We start from the raw sequence: 16,864 nt of genomic DNA, 5'->3' as shown, positions 1-16,864 counted from the left end.
GGAGAGGTAGTGTTACAGCAACTCACAACTGCAAAATTCTTTGTCATCGTTTGATCAAATTATACACAAATCTAAATTAGACAGAAACAATAAGAAAACAGAAAATTAAATAAATTACTTTCCAAACAAGTTTATACCATTTCTTTTTAATAATCATGCATGCCAACCGTGAGATAAGTATACATATATTATTTTTAAATGAAAGTTTGCCTAAGTGCATTTGGAACTTACCTCGTGCATCTTGAGATGTCTTGGAGTTGTAGGTCGGCTTATATGCGGGTCATGCACGTTTTAGTGTTTATACCTGTTCAGTATGGGGGTCGGCTTATACGCGAACGGATTTATACGTGAGTATATACGGTAGTTTAGGACAGGGATGCATGTACTTCAGGACAGAGGACTTGCTTATTTTGAGACAAGATTCATTTACTTCAGGACAGAGGACTTCTTTGTTTTGGGACAGGGATACAATTACTGTAGGACAGGGGACTCATTTGTTATGGAATAGGGATGCACTTACTTCAGGACAGGGGAATCATGTTATGGGACAGGGATGCACTTGCTTCAGGACAGGGGGCTCATGGGACAGGGATGCACTTACTTCAGGACAGGGGACTCATGGCACAGGCATGCATTTAGTTCATGACAGGGGACTTGTTTAGTATTGGACAGGGATGCATGTACTTCAGGACAGGGGACTTGTTTAATATTGGACAGGGATGCATTTACTTCAGGACAGGGGGATTCATTTATTATGGGACAGGGATGCATTTAGTTCATGACAGGAGACTTGTTTAATATTGGACAGGAATGCATTTACTTCAGGACAGGGGACTCATTTACTCCGGGACAGGAGATGAACAATTTCTTTAGTGAATGCATTCAGGAATATATGTGCAAGAAAGCTAGCACAATCTTTGTCCTCGATTTGTCCTTAATTCCATTATTATCATTATTTATGTTGTTATTGATGACAGTTCTTCCATTACATATCATATCTACTTGTGATGACTGCAGCTTTTTACTTACAAAATGGATGTAGCACCTTGGTACCTTAAATGAACTAACTTTCATATCTGTCACAGCCCATGTAAATTCATTGCACATTTGCTGATACATATGCATGTAAATATGCACTCTGTAAGCAGCATGTTAGTCATGTTTTACTTCTTTCAGCTGAACGAGTTGTCCAAGTTGAAGCCACTGCCAGATTTGACACAGCTTACAGTTGCAGAAAATCCCCTTGCAGAACAGAGCCACTGCCGACCATACCTTGTCTTCCATATCCGGACTTTGGAGGTGATTGATGGTCAGCCTGTCAATGACAGGGAGAGAGAGCAAGCCAAGGGTAGATTCGAACAGGGTAAGGATGAAAAAAAAAGTTTGTTCATCGTTACGAAGCAGAATATAGGATTCATTTTATCTTTCTATTTGTGTGATAGGATTCATTTTATCTTTCTATTTGTGTGTCATAGGATTCATTTTATCTTTCTATTTGTGTGTCATAGGATTCATTTTATCTTTCTATTTGTGTGTCATAGGATTCATTTTATCTTTCTATTTGTGTGTCATAGGATTCATTTTATCTTTCTATTTGTGTGTCATAGGATTCATTTTATCTTTCTATTTGTGTGTCATAGGATTCATTTTATCTTTCTGTTTGTGTGTCATAGGATTCATTTTATCTTTCTATTTGTGTGTCATAGGATTCATTTTATCTTTCTATTTGTGTGTCATAGGATTCATTTTATCTTTCTATTTGTGTGTCAGTGTCAATGTGTGCGCTGATGAATGTGAATCCATTCATGATTATTTATCTTTGTCTGTTTCTCTTTATTTAGCTACACCTCCTGAGACTAGGTTTTGTTTTCAATGCATCGTTTGGTTGCTGTAAACTTCTTAACACAGTCTACTCAAATTTATTGAATATTTAATTCCAATACTGTTCCTTCATTTGCCATCTAAGTAGCTGCAGTGACAGTGGTTAGCTTGCTGATTTGAATCTTATAGACATGCCTGGTTTGGCTAGTCTGTTGTTTCTATGGTCTGTTTACTCTGCTTCATTTGCTCCAAACCAAGAAACTGTTGCATGATGGATACATTGTTTGTTACACTTTGACACTACACATATAAGAGTACATGATGGATACATTGTCACTTTGACTCTACACATATAAGAGTGCATGATGGATACAATGTTTGTCACACTTTGACACTGCACATATAAGAGTACATGATGGATACAGTGCTTGTCATACTTTGACACTTCACATATAAGAGTGCATGATGGATACATTGTTTGTCACACTTTGACACTACACATAAGAGTGCATGATGGCTACATTGTTTATCACACTTTGACACTACACATATAAGAGTGCATGATGGATACAGTGTTTGTCACACTTTGGCACTATGCATGTAAGAGTACTTGATGGATACATTGTTTATCACTTTGACACTACACATATAAGAGTGCATGATGGATACATTGTCACTTTGACACTACACATAAGAGTGCATGATGGATACATTGTTTATCACACTTTGACACTACGCATATAAGAGTGCATGATGGATACAGTGTTTGTCACACTTTGACACTATACATGTAAGAGTACATGATGGATACATTGTTTGTCACTGACACTACACATATAAGAGTGCATGGTGGATACATTGTTTGTCACACTTTGACATTTCACATATAAGAATACATGGTGGATACAGTGTTTGTCACACTTGGACACTACATCATATAAGAGTGCATGTTGGATTCATTGTCACACTTTGACATTTCACATATAAGAGTACATGGTGGATACAGTGTTTGTCACACTTTGATACTACACATATAAGAGTGCATGGTGGATACATTGTTTGTCAGACTTGGACACTACACATATAAGAGTGCATGATGGATACAGTGTTTGTCCTACTTTGACACTACACATATAAGAGTGCATGATGGATACATTGTTTGTCACACTTTGACACTACACATAAGAGTGCATGATGGATACATTGTTTATCACACTTTGACACTACACATATAAGAGTGCATGATGGATACATTGTTTGTCAGACTTGGACACTACACATATAAGAGTGCATGATGAATACAATGTTTGTCACACTTTGACACTATACATATAAGAGTACATGATGGATACAGTGTTTGTCATACTTTGACACTACACATATAAGAGTGCATGATGGATACATTGTTTGTCACACTTTGACACTACACATAAGAGTGCATAATGGATACATTATCACACTTTGACACTACACATATAAGTGTGCATGATGGATACAGTGTTTGTCACACTTTGACATTATACATGTAAGAGTACATGATGGATACATTGTTTGTCACTGACACTACACATATAAGAGTGCATGGTGGATACATTGTTTGTCACACTTTGACATTTCACATATAAGAGTTCATGGTGGATACAGTGTTTGTCACACTTGGACACTACATCATATAAGAGTGCATGTTGGATACATTGTCACACTTTGACATTTCACTTGTAAGAGGACATGGTGGATACAGTGTTTGTCACACTTTGATACTACACATATAAGAGTGCATGGTGGATACATTGTTTGTCAGACTTGGACACTACACATATAAGAGTGCATGATGGATACAGTGTTTGTCACACTATGACACTATGCATGTAAGAGTACATGATGGATACATTGTTTTTCACTTTGACACTACATATATAAGAGTGCATGGTGGATACATTGTTTGTCACACTTTGATATTTCACATATAAGAGTACATGATGAATACAGTGTTTGTCACACTTTGACACTACACATATAGTTGTACATGATGAATACAGTGTTTGTCACACTTTGACACTACACATATAGTTGTACATGGTTTATTCATTGTTTGTCACACTTTGACACTACACATATAGTTGTACATGGTGGATTCATTGTTTGTCACACTTTGACTCTCTTTGATCCACATCAGCTACACATACATTATCAGTCTTATAAATCAAAAAGGTCTCATGTTGTACTCAAATTGCTGATAAATATAGTCAGATTATGTTCACCTGTGCATATGTGCTACACAATTTCCATGTTATATTCACACGTGTATTGAGGTAGAGTTGTATAAGAATGTCACCCTTCCTCCATCCATCCTTCTGTCCAGCAGTCTTCTTAGCACAGCTAGTTCCAATATGTTTGATGGATTGCCATTGCACATGGTAAATATTATGATTATCACCTGAAGATGCACCAATCACTGTGCTCATACAAGTTGACAAGAGTTAATTGCCCTTTTTTTTACTTGCAGCTGAGTGCATTGTATTCCAAAATATTTGAATGCAACCAGTCTACAGTTTTCATTGGGATGCCATGAAACTTAGGAAATTCTGTTATCATCATCTGAAGATGTCAACAAATGACTGCTCCTTTGAATATTTTTTGAGTTATTCCTGTCATAATTGGTCATATTGTGAAGATGCACATATTGATAAATTATTATAATCCAGCATGTTTTGTAAGAGTTATTGCCCTTTGTGACTTGCAGCTTGATGAAGTGCATGAGAGAGTTTTACAAACACAACTGGTCCAACAGTTTTCAGTGGACTGCCCTGAAACCTTATACATATTATGGTCAGGATCTGAAGATGCCCATATTGACAAATTACTTGCAATTTTTTTGGAGTAATTTTTCTTTTTGTCCTACAACTGAATGTAAGACAGTTATGTTGTAAATACTACTCATCTTACAGTTTTTATGAATCACAGTAAGACATGTTAATATAACAGTCGTCATTTAAATATGAACACATTGAGAAAATCTTGTAATTCTTTGATTTTCCTTACAGTTATTACCCTTTAGTTACAGTGGAATGTGGTATTATAAAGAATTTTGTGAATGCAACTACTGTTAACAGTTTTTATATGTGTGTCAATGTGGGGCTTATTATAAGGTGTTACTGTCTTACCAATTTTTATTTTGCACAATAATTTGAATTGTTCTCCATCTTAAGTTACCAAACCTTGTGGATGACTTGTATTCTGGGTAAGGAAGAATTCTATTGATTTTGGGCTTAAAAAACTCAGGTCACGGTCACAAACTGGAAGAACAAAATGGTCTTTGCATAATTAATTGAGTTATCCATTATCTAAAGTTACCAAACTTTTGTGGAAGTCTTTCATATTGATGAAGGAAGAACCCTATTGATTTTGGGATCAAAAGGTCAAAGATCATATTCACTGACTGAGGGAAGGAAATTGTTTTTGCACTTTGTCTTTCGTTGCCAAGCTGTGTTGATGGCTTGCACATAGGCATGGAAGACCCTATCATTTACAGGGTCAAAAGGTAAAAAATCATGGAAACTGACGGAAAGAAGAAAAATGGTTTATGCACAATAACTTAGTTCTATTTAACTTACCTTGCCTGATCTTTACTTAATAATAATAATAATGAGGACTTTGTATAGCGCCTAATCTTTAGAAGCTCTAAGCGCTTTACAACATTAGACAACACCTATAAGATAAAAAACATAATAATATTATTACAAAAACAAACACCATGAAATTAGAAAAAATAAAAAACATGCTGAGAATATTTAAGGTAAGAAACATTATTAGGTCTTTAAGTTTGTTCTTGCAGTTGAAATAAGTGAGTTTTGAGTGCCCTCTTGAATGTGATCACTGTGTCTTTGTGTCTAAGTTCAGTGGGCAATTCATTCAACGTTGCTGGGCCCTGGTATGCAAAAGAATGCTGTCCATATGACTTTGTTTTCATAGTGGGAATAATGAGTATACGATTGTCAGAAGAGGAGCGTAAGTATCTTGCTGGTGTGTACACATGGGTGAGGTCGGATAGGTATGTTGGACTAGAGTACGACAGTGAAACGTAGCACAGAGAACAAATTTTGTGTTTGATTCTGGATCGAATGGATAGCCAGTGTAGGGTACAGAGCAGCGGGGAGGTGTGCTCTGATCGTGGTACTCTAAGTATGATCCGAGCAGCAGTGTTTTGAACTTTTTGAAGTTTCTGGAGTAGATACTGAGATGAACCAGGCAGAATTGAGTTACAATAGTCCAGTCTTGAAAGTACTAATGAACACACAAGTGTTTTAGTGGCATCAACTGAAAGATATTTTCGAATTGAGCTGATGTGTCTCAGCTCAAGATATGCAGCCTTGCATATGTTCACGACATGTTGGTGCAATGTGAGAGTACTGTCCAGAGTAACACCTAGGTTTCATACTGATTGTGTGAATTTAATATTGGTGTTGCTGATATTTATTGTTTGAGGTAAAGGATGTGAATGAGAAAGTCTTTGTATTGTGATCAGAATGGCCTCAGTTTTATCATTATTCATCTGCAACTTGTTACATGTCATCCATGATTTCACATCAGAAATGTACCTCTCTACACCTTGGATGGTAGCATCAACTTCAGTTGGGTGGCTAGATTTGTATATTTTGGGTGTCATCAGTGTACAATTGGTGAGACACTGGATGATGATCTATGACACTTGAGAGCGATTGAGTGTACAGAATGAAAGGAACAAGTCCAAGAACAGACCCCTGTGGAACACCACAACATAGATCAACTGGGCTGGAGTGTATTCCATTTGCAGATACAATTTGTGTCCTGTTGACCAAGTAGGACTTGAACCACAGTAAGGCTGTATCATGAATGCCAAATACATGCTGGAGACGGTGAAGTAATATATCATGGTCTATTGTGTCAAATGCTGCAGACAAATCAAGGAGTGTGAGGACTGTAATCTTTCCGCTATCCAACGCAGAGAGAAGGTCATAAACTACTTTTAGAAGTGTAGTTTCAATACTGTGGCAAGGGCGATATGCAGATTGTACATTGCTAAAAAAAAAATGTTTGAATTTAGATGAGATACAAGCTGGGATAGAACAACCTTTTCTAAGATGTTTTATATGAATGGGAGATTAGAAACTGGGCGGTAGTTCTTTAAATCGTTATGGTCTAGTGTTGGTTTCTTCAGCAGAGGCTTTACAGTGGCAGTTTTGAAAAATGATGGGAATTTCCCAGATGAGAGAGAGGTATTAATAACATCAGTTAGTGATGGCAATTCTGGATCTAAGCACTCAAGCAGCAGTGATGTTGGAATTGGATCAAGTTCACATGACTTTGGTGCACTCTTCATCAGGATTGTATGTACGAAATCCATAGAGACAGGTTCAAATGCTTCTAATGGTTGCCGCTCAAATTTTTTATCCCAACTGTATGGTGATGATGAGTCAATTGAAATTGTGGTGTCAAGCTTGTCTCCAATGGTTTGTACTTTGTCACGGAAGAAATTTGCAAACATGTCCGGAAGGTCGACTGGAGAGAAGGTAGTTGGAAGTGCTGTTGATTTGTTCCTTGACATTAGCTTGTTAGTAATCTCGAAGAGCTCTTTGCAGCTGGAACTTTCCATGATCTTAGTAGTGTAGTGGGCTGATTTCGCTGCATGGACTATATTTGTGACATTCTTCTTAGCGGCTTCATAGATTTGCTTATGAATAGTTAGTCTGGTGGAAAGCCAGAGCCTCTCAGCTTTATGGTGGTCTCTTTTAGCAGTGCGAAGCTGGTTCCTAACACTTCTATACCATGGAGAACACTTTTGAATTGGAACTCTGCACTTGGTAGCTGGGGCATGTTTGTCAAGCAATGCACGCAGACAGTTATCGAGTTGTTCTGCGGTAGGAGGTAAGCAAGTTGTTAGGTTAGCTTGGATGTCGTGCATTAGTTTGGTTCTATTTATCATACGGAGGTTTCTCTTAGTAGCAGATAAAGGTGGAGGGTTAGGGACTGATACGTCAAGATGGCATATAATGCAGAGGTGATCTGATGCAAGATCATGAGATACCAGGGAGGACCGTATAATGTTATCATCAGGTCTGTGAAGAATCCAGTCTAAAATGTGACCATGTTTATGGGTGGGTTGGTTAACTGACTGTTTGAGGTTGAAAACATTAATGGAATCTATGAGTTTTGATGTATTGGAGTTTCCGGGACAGTCAAAGTGAAAGTTTAAATGTCCAAGAATAATCAGGTTGCTTCATATCGAATTTCCATCGTCCAGGAGATTCGGAAACTGCTTCAAAAACAGAGAGTCAGCCAGCTTGTTTTTTCTACTAGGAGGGCACTTGGGGTTAGGAAGGTCAAAGGTCAAGGATGCTGAAAAAAAGAAAAATGGGGACAGATAGATTTTTAATGTTGTGTGGATTTTTCAGCAGAAAGTTGGAAAAATTAACCTAAGATTTGGTATTGTTTGTCCTAGAATAGACCCTGGCTTTTTAAAGAAGTTACATACACTTTCATACATTTACATCATTTGTAAGGGAGGCTGGGACATATTTACCCTACTTTCAGTTCTGCTGGATTAGTTTTATGTTATACAGGAACACAAGTCTGCATTGTTATACTTGTGTTTAGAAAGCACTATTTAGTCACACTGTGACAGTGGTAGGAAATGCACTATTTAGTCACACTGTGACAGTGGTTGGGGGCAAATAGTAGTAGAAGTCATTTCATGAAATGTGACAAGGTGTACAAGTTATCTATCATGACACAGTAATATGTTTTTAATACATTTTGTAAGCATAGGTAACAAAGTCTACTTCAGATGCTTTAAATATTTTCCATTCCTGAAATCCAGATTGATGTGGTGTAAGTAGCCACCTTAAAGTAATCATGGAGTGACAGTCACTATGACTACTGTTACAGTCATGACTATTGCATAGCTTATCACCTTGATTAGTCACTACAGGTAAGGTCTCACATGGCAAACATGTACTGTATACACATTGCCTACCCAGTAACACAAATAACCATGGAGTGACAGTCACTATGACTCATTCATAGATTATCACCTTGATTAATCACTATAGATGACAAACATGTACTGTATACACATTGCCTACCCAGTAACAAATACAACAAATGTTGAGGGTGGCCTACATCAGCTTGTTGTGTCCTTATCTATACATACAGATATCACACAGCACAATAAAGATATTTCTTCATGTTTTCACCTTGACCAGGTACAAAGATATATTGTACAATAAAGGTATTTCTTCATGTTTTCACCTTGACCAGGTACAAAGGATATATTGTACAATAAAGGTATTTCTTCATGTTTTCACCTTGACCAGGTACAAAGGATATATTGCACAATAAAAGTATTTCTTCATGTTTTCACCTTGACCAGGTACAAAGGATATTACACTACACAATAAAGGTATTTCTTCATGTTTTCATCTTGACCAGGTACAAAGGATATATTGTACAATAAAGGTATTTTTTCATGTTTTCACCTTGACCAGGTACAAATGATATATTGTACAATAAAAGTATTTGTTCATGTTTTCACCTTGACAGGTAGGAAAGGATATCTAAAGCCTTAAATACAAAATAAATTTTATTGACACGTTATTGAGAGTCACTTTTGTTGACAGCACTCCAGTTGTGTAGCCATTGACCATATGAAACCTGATCACTGCTTGTCACATATCAGTATTGTTACGATATAAATAATATTACTGTGTGCTTTAATTTAATATGTGAAGGTGTAGTTTATTTATGTCTAATAAATCAGGTAACTTTTATAGGAAGAACTACAAATTCCAATTTTCCTTGTGTTTAAATGAATGTGAAAGGATAAACATTGTTTATTCTATCTATAGATGAATTAGAGAGACTTGAAAAACAACTAGAACAAGAGGAACAGAAATTCCGTAGACTTGAAGAGGACCACAATCGCTCGCAGCAGGAACGGAGTCATTTGTCCGCTACAGAAGATGAACTGAAGAGACGGGATAAGGCACAGACCGAAAGAATACGAGAACTTGAAAAGGAGCTGGAAACTAAGAATGATATTGTATGTAGCTATACATTTTAAAACTTTATTTATTACAGTAAGTTAAAACATGAACATCTTGAGTGAATTAATTGTTGAATGAAGTAGTTGAAATAAAAAAAGCTGAAGAACCATGAAGAAGGGGTCCAACCATTTACTTCTGATACTTCCGCCATGGCTGTGGAGAGGGCATGTTGTGTTGCCCACATACATCCATATTGTCACATGATGCCGAGTCTTTTCTGATACAGACGTCTTTCTGATCAATGAGGCTTTTCATTAGAAGACAGCTGAAGTTTAATTCTATTTTCTGACAAGTTGTATGGATTTACAATTCCTGTTTGACCTTGATATTTGAGGCGTGCATCTGAATGATATGGATGCATATCTAAAATGCCTTGGACTGTATCAAGAAATGAGATGTACAAATTAACCTTGCTATTTTTGTGTTTTCAGGCCCCATAGAACTTTGGAGATTTATTAGTTCATGGTGAAATTACAACAAAGAAAAAGTCCTCTCAAAATTGACTGCCTTGAATACTACAACCTTTCCAAATTCACCGTCGCTAAAGCTGATCTAACCTTAGTTTAAGTACCCATCATTTTTTTAAAGAAAGCTCGATTTGATGTCCATGAAAAATGGCTGCTATATGGTATGTTGTGATACAGTACTATTCTTGTAGCATGATGTAATAAACGCCGACAAAGCAACACCTATTTCAGAACGTTCTCTACTTGCACAATCTTTACAATGTCTTTCCTAGTGAAATGTAAATGATTTCATTAAAACCCAAATTTGGTGGAAAAATGGAAAATAAAAAATGTATTAGATCATCATATAGACCTAAATTTTGTTTTAAAAAATCTAAAAATCTGTTGTGTCATTGTCTGCTGGATACATGCATGTGGTCTACGGAATTTGATCTTCGATCTTACAGAACGATATTTTTCACGTGTTAATGATTTCATTTTCAGTTGAAAAAGAAGACTCAGGAGCTGAACAAAGCCTGTGAGAAACACTATCAACTGGAACAGGAGTTGGCCTTTTATAAAATTGACTCCAAATTTGACAGCCTTGGTAGAGGTCCTGAACCCTCATATGAGGTAATTAGTCTGTTAATTAGTAAAACTTTATATTTAGTAAATGAAGATTTATAGTTTCTAATTGGTAATATCTATTTCCCTCGGTCTGCCCAATCAACTTTACATCTGTATTAGTATCTTTTCTTTAAAAAATCATGGCTTTGGACTGTTCCAATAAAATTTACCTGCAAGGAACAGGGTTTTTATTTGTTGTTGGTGGGGTGGTGGTTTACTACCAATAGAAAATAATGAAAATTATAAGGAGAAAAAGAAAAATGTTCATACCTCATTTATAGGTATGACAGCACTTATTGAGAAAATGAGTTGTTATAGCATCTTATTGTAAGCCCATAGAAAATCATTCAACCTTTTTCTCTAACTTTTTTCCCAGGAGATTTGCTAATGAAGAATGCTTTCAACAAACAGAAGCATTAAATCCCCAACAGAAGAAAAAAATTATTTGGTTTTACCTGTTGGCAAACAGGTGTGATTCATCCGGTTCCAAAAAGTTCATTTGCACAAAGTATTCCTGTTATTTAATTCATCTATTCAAAAAAGCGACATAATCTGTGCTTGATTTTTGTTATTTTCGTCCCTTTGCACAAATTGGTACCTAGCATAGCAAGAGTCTTAATGAATCATAATTTATAATTAATGTACTGGATCTCATTAAAAATGTATATAAATGAAGGAAATATATAAGGAGATTAATTATTGTAGTGATGCATAGAAAAGCCACAAAAATATGTTCACTCACTCTCTTGTAAGCAAGCGTTATAATGAAGTGTTTTATAGTAAGAAAGTGTTATGGTAAAGTATGTTATAGTAAGGAAGTGGCATAATGAAGTGCCTTATAGTAAGGAAGTACTTTACAGTAAGGTAGTGTTATGGTAAATTGCCCTGTAGTGAAGCAGTGTTATTGTAAAATACTTAACAGTAAGGAAGTGTTATAATGAGGTGTGTTATGATAAGGAAGTATTATAATGAAGTGCCTTATTGTAAGAAAATGTTATTGTGAAGTGTCTTACAGCAAGGAAGTGTTATAATAAAATACCTTATAGCATGGAAGTGTTATAATAAAATACCTTATAGGAAGGAAGTGTTATAATAAAATACCTTATATCATAGAAGTGTTATAATAAAATACCTTATAGCATGGAAGTGTTATATTAAAATACCTTATAGGAAGGAAGTGTTATAATAAAATACCTTATAGCATAGAAGTGTTATAATAAAATACCTTATAGCATAGAAGTGTTATAATAAAATACCTTATAGCATGGAAGTGTTATATTAAAATACCTTATAGGAAGGAAGTGTTATAATAAAATACCTTATATCATAGAAGTGTTATACTAAAATACCTTATAGCATAGAAGTGTTATAATAAAATACCTTATAGCATGGAAGTGTTATACTAAAATACCTTATAGCAAGGAAGTGTTATAATAAAATACCTTATAGCAAGGAAGTGTTATAATAAAATACCTTATAGCAAGGAAGTGTTATAATAAAATATCTTATAGCATAGAAGTGTTATAATAAAATACCTTATAGCATGGAAGTGTTATATTAAAATACCTTATAGGATTGAAGTGTTATATTAAAATACCTTATAGGAAGGAAGTGTTATAATAAAATACCTTATAGCAAAGAAGTGTTATACTAAAATACCTCATAGCAAGGAAGTGTTATAATAAAATACCTTATAGCATGGAAGTGTTATAATAAAATACCTTATAGCAAAGAAGTGTTATACTAAAATACCTCATAGCAAGGAAGTGTTATAATAAAATACCTTATAGCAAGGAAGTGTTATAATAAAATACCTTATAGCATAGAAGTGTTATAATAAAATACCTTATAGGAAGGAAGAGTTATAATAAAATACCTTATATCATAGAAGTGTTATAATAAAATACCTTATAGCATAGAAGTGTTATAATAAAATACCTTATAGCAAGGAAGTGTTATAATAAAATACCTTATAGCATAGAAGTGTTATAATAAAATACCTTATAGCATAGAAGTGTTATAATAAAATACCTTATAGCAAGGAAGTGTTATATTAAAATACCTTATAGGAAGGAAGTGTTATACTAAAATACCTTATAGCATGGAAGTGTTATAATAAAATACCTTATAGCATAGAAGTGTTATAATAAAATACCTTATAGCAAGGAAGTGTTATAATAAAATACCTTATAGCATGGAAGTGTTATACTAATGTGCCTAATAGTGAGAAAGTAATATTTTAATGGTTGTTATAAAAGGTTATTCAGATCTCACAAGCAATTGATGCACATTATACATTTATGCCTGGTTGTTCTCTTGTTGTTTCTCTAGGAAGGAGAAGACAGTGGGTTACTAGGAGAGAGTCCATACATCGGACGTGCGAGGTATAAGGCCAACAAATTTGCTTCTGATGGTTCCATAATATCTGCCTCCCCACAGCGAGCCCAGATACAATCCGTGATGGAACTCCCACAGGGGGCATCACCAATGAGGGCACAGCTACATGAAGTCCTAGATGAAGAGCTCGCACAGAAACAGGAAAAGGTCCATAAAGGTGAGGAAAAACATTGAAACTATGCCATCCAGAATTATAATAGGTTTTCTTTCAGCCTGTTAACAATTTTTGTGTTCTGTTTGTGTGGGGATAATTTAGGTGGCTGAAATGATTTGATGAATAACATATTGGTTGTATGACATTGTAATTTGTGTTTATTTGTTCTTCACATGATTGTGCATTTTTCATAAAGACAAATGATGTTGTTGATGTTGTAGGGTTTAACGCCATTTTTCAGCACATGATAGGCTATACATGGCGGCCAGTATTAATGGTGGAAGGCAAATGTTGTTGATGTTGTAGGGTTTAATGCCATTTTTCAGCACACAATAGGCTATACATGGCGGCCAGTATTAATGGTGGAAAGGCAAATGTTGTTGATGTTGTAGGGTTTAACGCCATTTTTCAGCACACGATAGGCTATACATGGCGGCCAGTATTAATGGTGGAAAGGCAAATGTTATGTTGGATGAAAATATGCACATTGTTTAATATGTGTCTTACCATATATACTCATAAATAAATCACTCGTGTAGACAAGCCACACCTCTTTATCTTACAATAAATTACCCCTATAGATAAGCCACATCTCCTTATTTTACAATAAATTACCCCTGTAGACAAGCCACACCTCTTTATCTTACAATAAATTACCCCTATAGATAAGCCACATCTCCTTATTTTACAGTAAATCACTCCTGTAGATAAGCCACACTGCCTTATTTTACAATAAATTACCCCTGTAGACAAGCCACACCTCCTTATTTTACAATAAATTACCCCTGTAGACAAGCCACACCTCCTTATTTTACAATAAATTACCCCTGTAGACAAGCCACACCTCCTTATCTTACAATAAATTACCCCTATAGATAAGCCACATCTTCTTATTTTACAATAAATCACTCCTGTAGATAAGCCACACCGCCTTATTTTAAAATCTATCACTCCTGTAGATAAGCGACACCTCCTTTTTTTACAATGAGTCTCTCCTGTAGATAAACCACACCTCCTTGTTTTACAATAAATCACTCCAGTGAATGAGCCACACCTTAGTTTACAATAAATCACTCCTGTAGATAAGTCACACCTCCTTATTTTACAATAATATACCCCTGTAGATAAGCCACATCTCCTTATTTTAGAATAAATCACTCCTGTAGATAAGCCACACCTCCTTATTTTAAAATCTATCACTCCTGTAGATAAGCCACACCTCCTTATTAATAAATCACTCCAGTAAATGAGCCACACCTACTTATTTTACAATGAATCTCTCCTGTAGATAAGCCACACCTCCTTATTTTACAATGAATCTCTCCTGTATATAAGCCACACCTCCTTATTTTACAATAAATCACTCCTGTAGATAAGTCACACCTCCTTATTTTACAATAATATACCCCTGTAGATAAGCCACACCTCCTTATTTTACAATAAATCACTCCTGTAAATAAGCCACACCTCCTTATTTTACAATAAATCACTCCTGTAGGCAAGCCACACCTACTTATTTTACAATAAGTTACTCTTGTAGATAACCCACATCTCCTTATTTTACAATAAATCACTCCTGTAGACAAGCCACACCTTTTTATTTTACAATAAATTAAATTGCTTCTGTATATAAGCCACACCTCCTTATTTTGCAATAAATTACTCCTGTAAATAAGCCACACCTCCTTATTTTACAATAAATCACTCCTGTAGATAAGCCACACCTCCTTATTTTACAATAAATCACTCCTATAGGCAAGCCACACCTACTTATTTTACAATAAATTACTCTTGTAGATAACCCACACCTCCTTATTTTACAATAAATCACTCCTGTAGACAAGCCACACCTTCTTATTTTACAGTAAATTAAATAGCGCCTGTATATAAGCCACACCTCCTTATTTTGCAATAAATTACTCCTGTAAATAAGCCACACCTCCTTATTTTACAAAAAATCACTCCTGTAGATAAGTAACACCTCCTTATTTTACAATAAATTACCCCTGTAGACGAGCCACACCTACTTATTTTACAATGAATCACTCATGTAGATAGCCACATGTCCTTATTTTACAATAAATTACTCCTGTAAATAAGCCATACTTCCTTATTTTACAATAAATTACCCCTGTAGACAAGCCACACCTACTTATTTTACAATAAATCACTCATGTAGATAAGCCACATGTCCTTATTTTACAATAAATTGCTCCTGTAGATAAGTCACACCTCCTTATTTTACAATAAATTACCCCTGTAGACAAGCCACACCTCCTTATTTTACAATAAATTACCCCTGTAGACAAGCCACACCTCCTTATTTTACAATAAATTACTCCTGTAGACAAGCCACACCTCCTTATTTTACCTTAATCAAGTGACCTATTTCATGGAGTCACATGTAAATTACATGCAACTTTCTTGTCAACACTGAGCTTTTTTATTTTACAATCATTTGATAAAATATACCTGGATATTGCAAATTATGAGATCAACAGCTGAATTTGAAAGAAAGATATTGCTTTGCTGGTATAAATACAAGCGTAGGCAGATAAGATTCGCATCAGAATAATTGTGACAGTTACTTTAACTATACAGTTGAAATGTAGACTCGATTATCTTATCAGACAATGAAAATCTCAAGCTGTATACAAGATTTGATGACAGTTATTTAATGAGATCTATAAAGAGTTAGATTGTTCTCAGGCAAATTATTCAGTGAATTCATTATCATGATTCATGGTAATGACAAGATTAAAACAAATTATGCAGTGGACAGCAGTCAAGCATAGATTTGTGACATTTGATACCAGTAGACAGTATAACCCCCAGCAGTCAAGCATAGAATTGTGACATTTGATACCAGTGGACAGTATAAACCCCAGCAGTCAAGCATGGAATTATGACATTTGATACCAGTGGACAGTATAACCCCCAGCCGTCAAGCATAGAACTGTGACATTTGATACCAGTAGACAGTATAACCCCCAGCAGTCAAGCATAGAATTGTGACATTTGATACCAGTAGACAGTATAAGCCCCCAGCAGTCAAGCATAGAACTGTGACATTTGATACCAGTAGACAGTATAACCCCCAGCAGTCAAGCATAGAATTGTAATATATTATTATATTAGGATAATTGTATTGAAAAATGCACAATAATGTCAGAGATTAACACAATTTATGATGATGGTTTGTTTTTGGTGATAGTCTGTAGTTAGTGTCATGATAGTCCACTTCTGAAACAATTGATGGAAATATTGCAGTTCATGTAAGAACAATTTCTACTGATATTTCAATAAATGTGATCTATTTATGGTTATACTCTGATATT

General features: G+C 35.2%; 1 protein-coding gene across 1 annotated transcript in view; it reads left to right on the top strand.

Annotated features, from left to right (window-relative positions):
- LOC149777730 (uncharacterized) overlaps positions 1-16,864 on the top strand; it is a 263,591-nt gene that overhangs the window by 40,749 nt on the left and 205,978 nt on the right. Inside the window, exons 5-8 of the mRNA XM_089938777.1 lie at positions 1,177-1,363; positions 9,705-9,898; positions 10,853-10,981; positions 13,307-13,529. Of these exons, the coding sequence (XP_089794903.1) occupies positions 1,177-1,363; positions 9,705-9,898; positions 10,853-10,981; positions 13,307-13,529 (733 nt within the window). The remainder of the gene's footprint in view (positions 1-1,176; positions 1,364-9,704; positions 9,899-10,852; positions 10,982-13,306; positions 13,530-16,864) is intronic.

This window comes from Sinohyriopsis cumingii, chromosome 17 (assembly GCF_028554795.1).
Source record: "Sinohyriopsis cumingii isolate HCF-2022 chromosome 17, ASM2855479v2, whole genome shotgun sequence".
NCBI classification, from domain to species: Eukaryota; Metazoa; Mollusca; class Bivalvia; order Unionida; family Unionidae; genus Sinohyriopsis; species Sinohyriopsis cumingii.
This window is presented reverse-complemented; position numbering and strand designations above follow the sequence as displayed.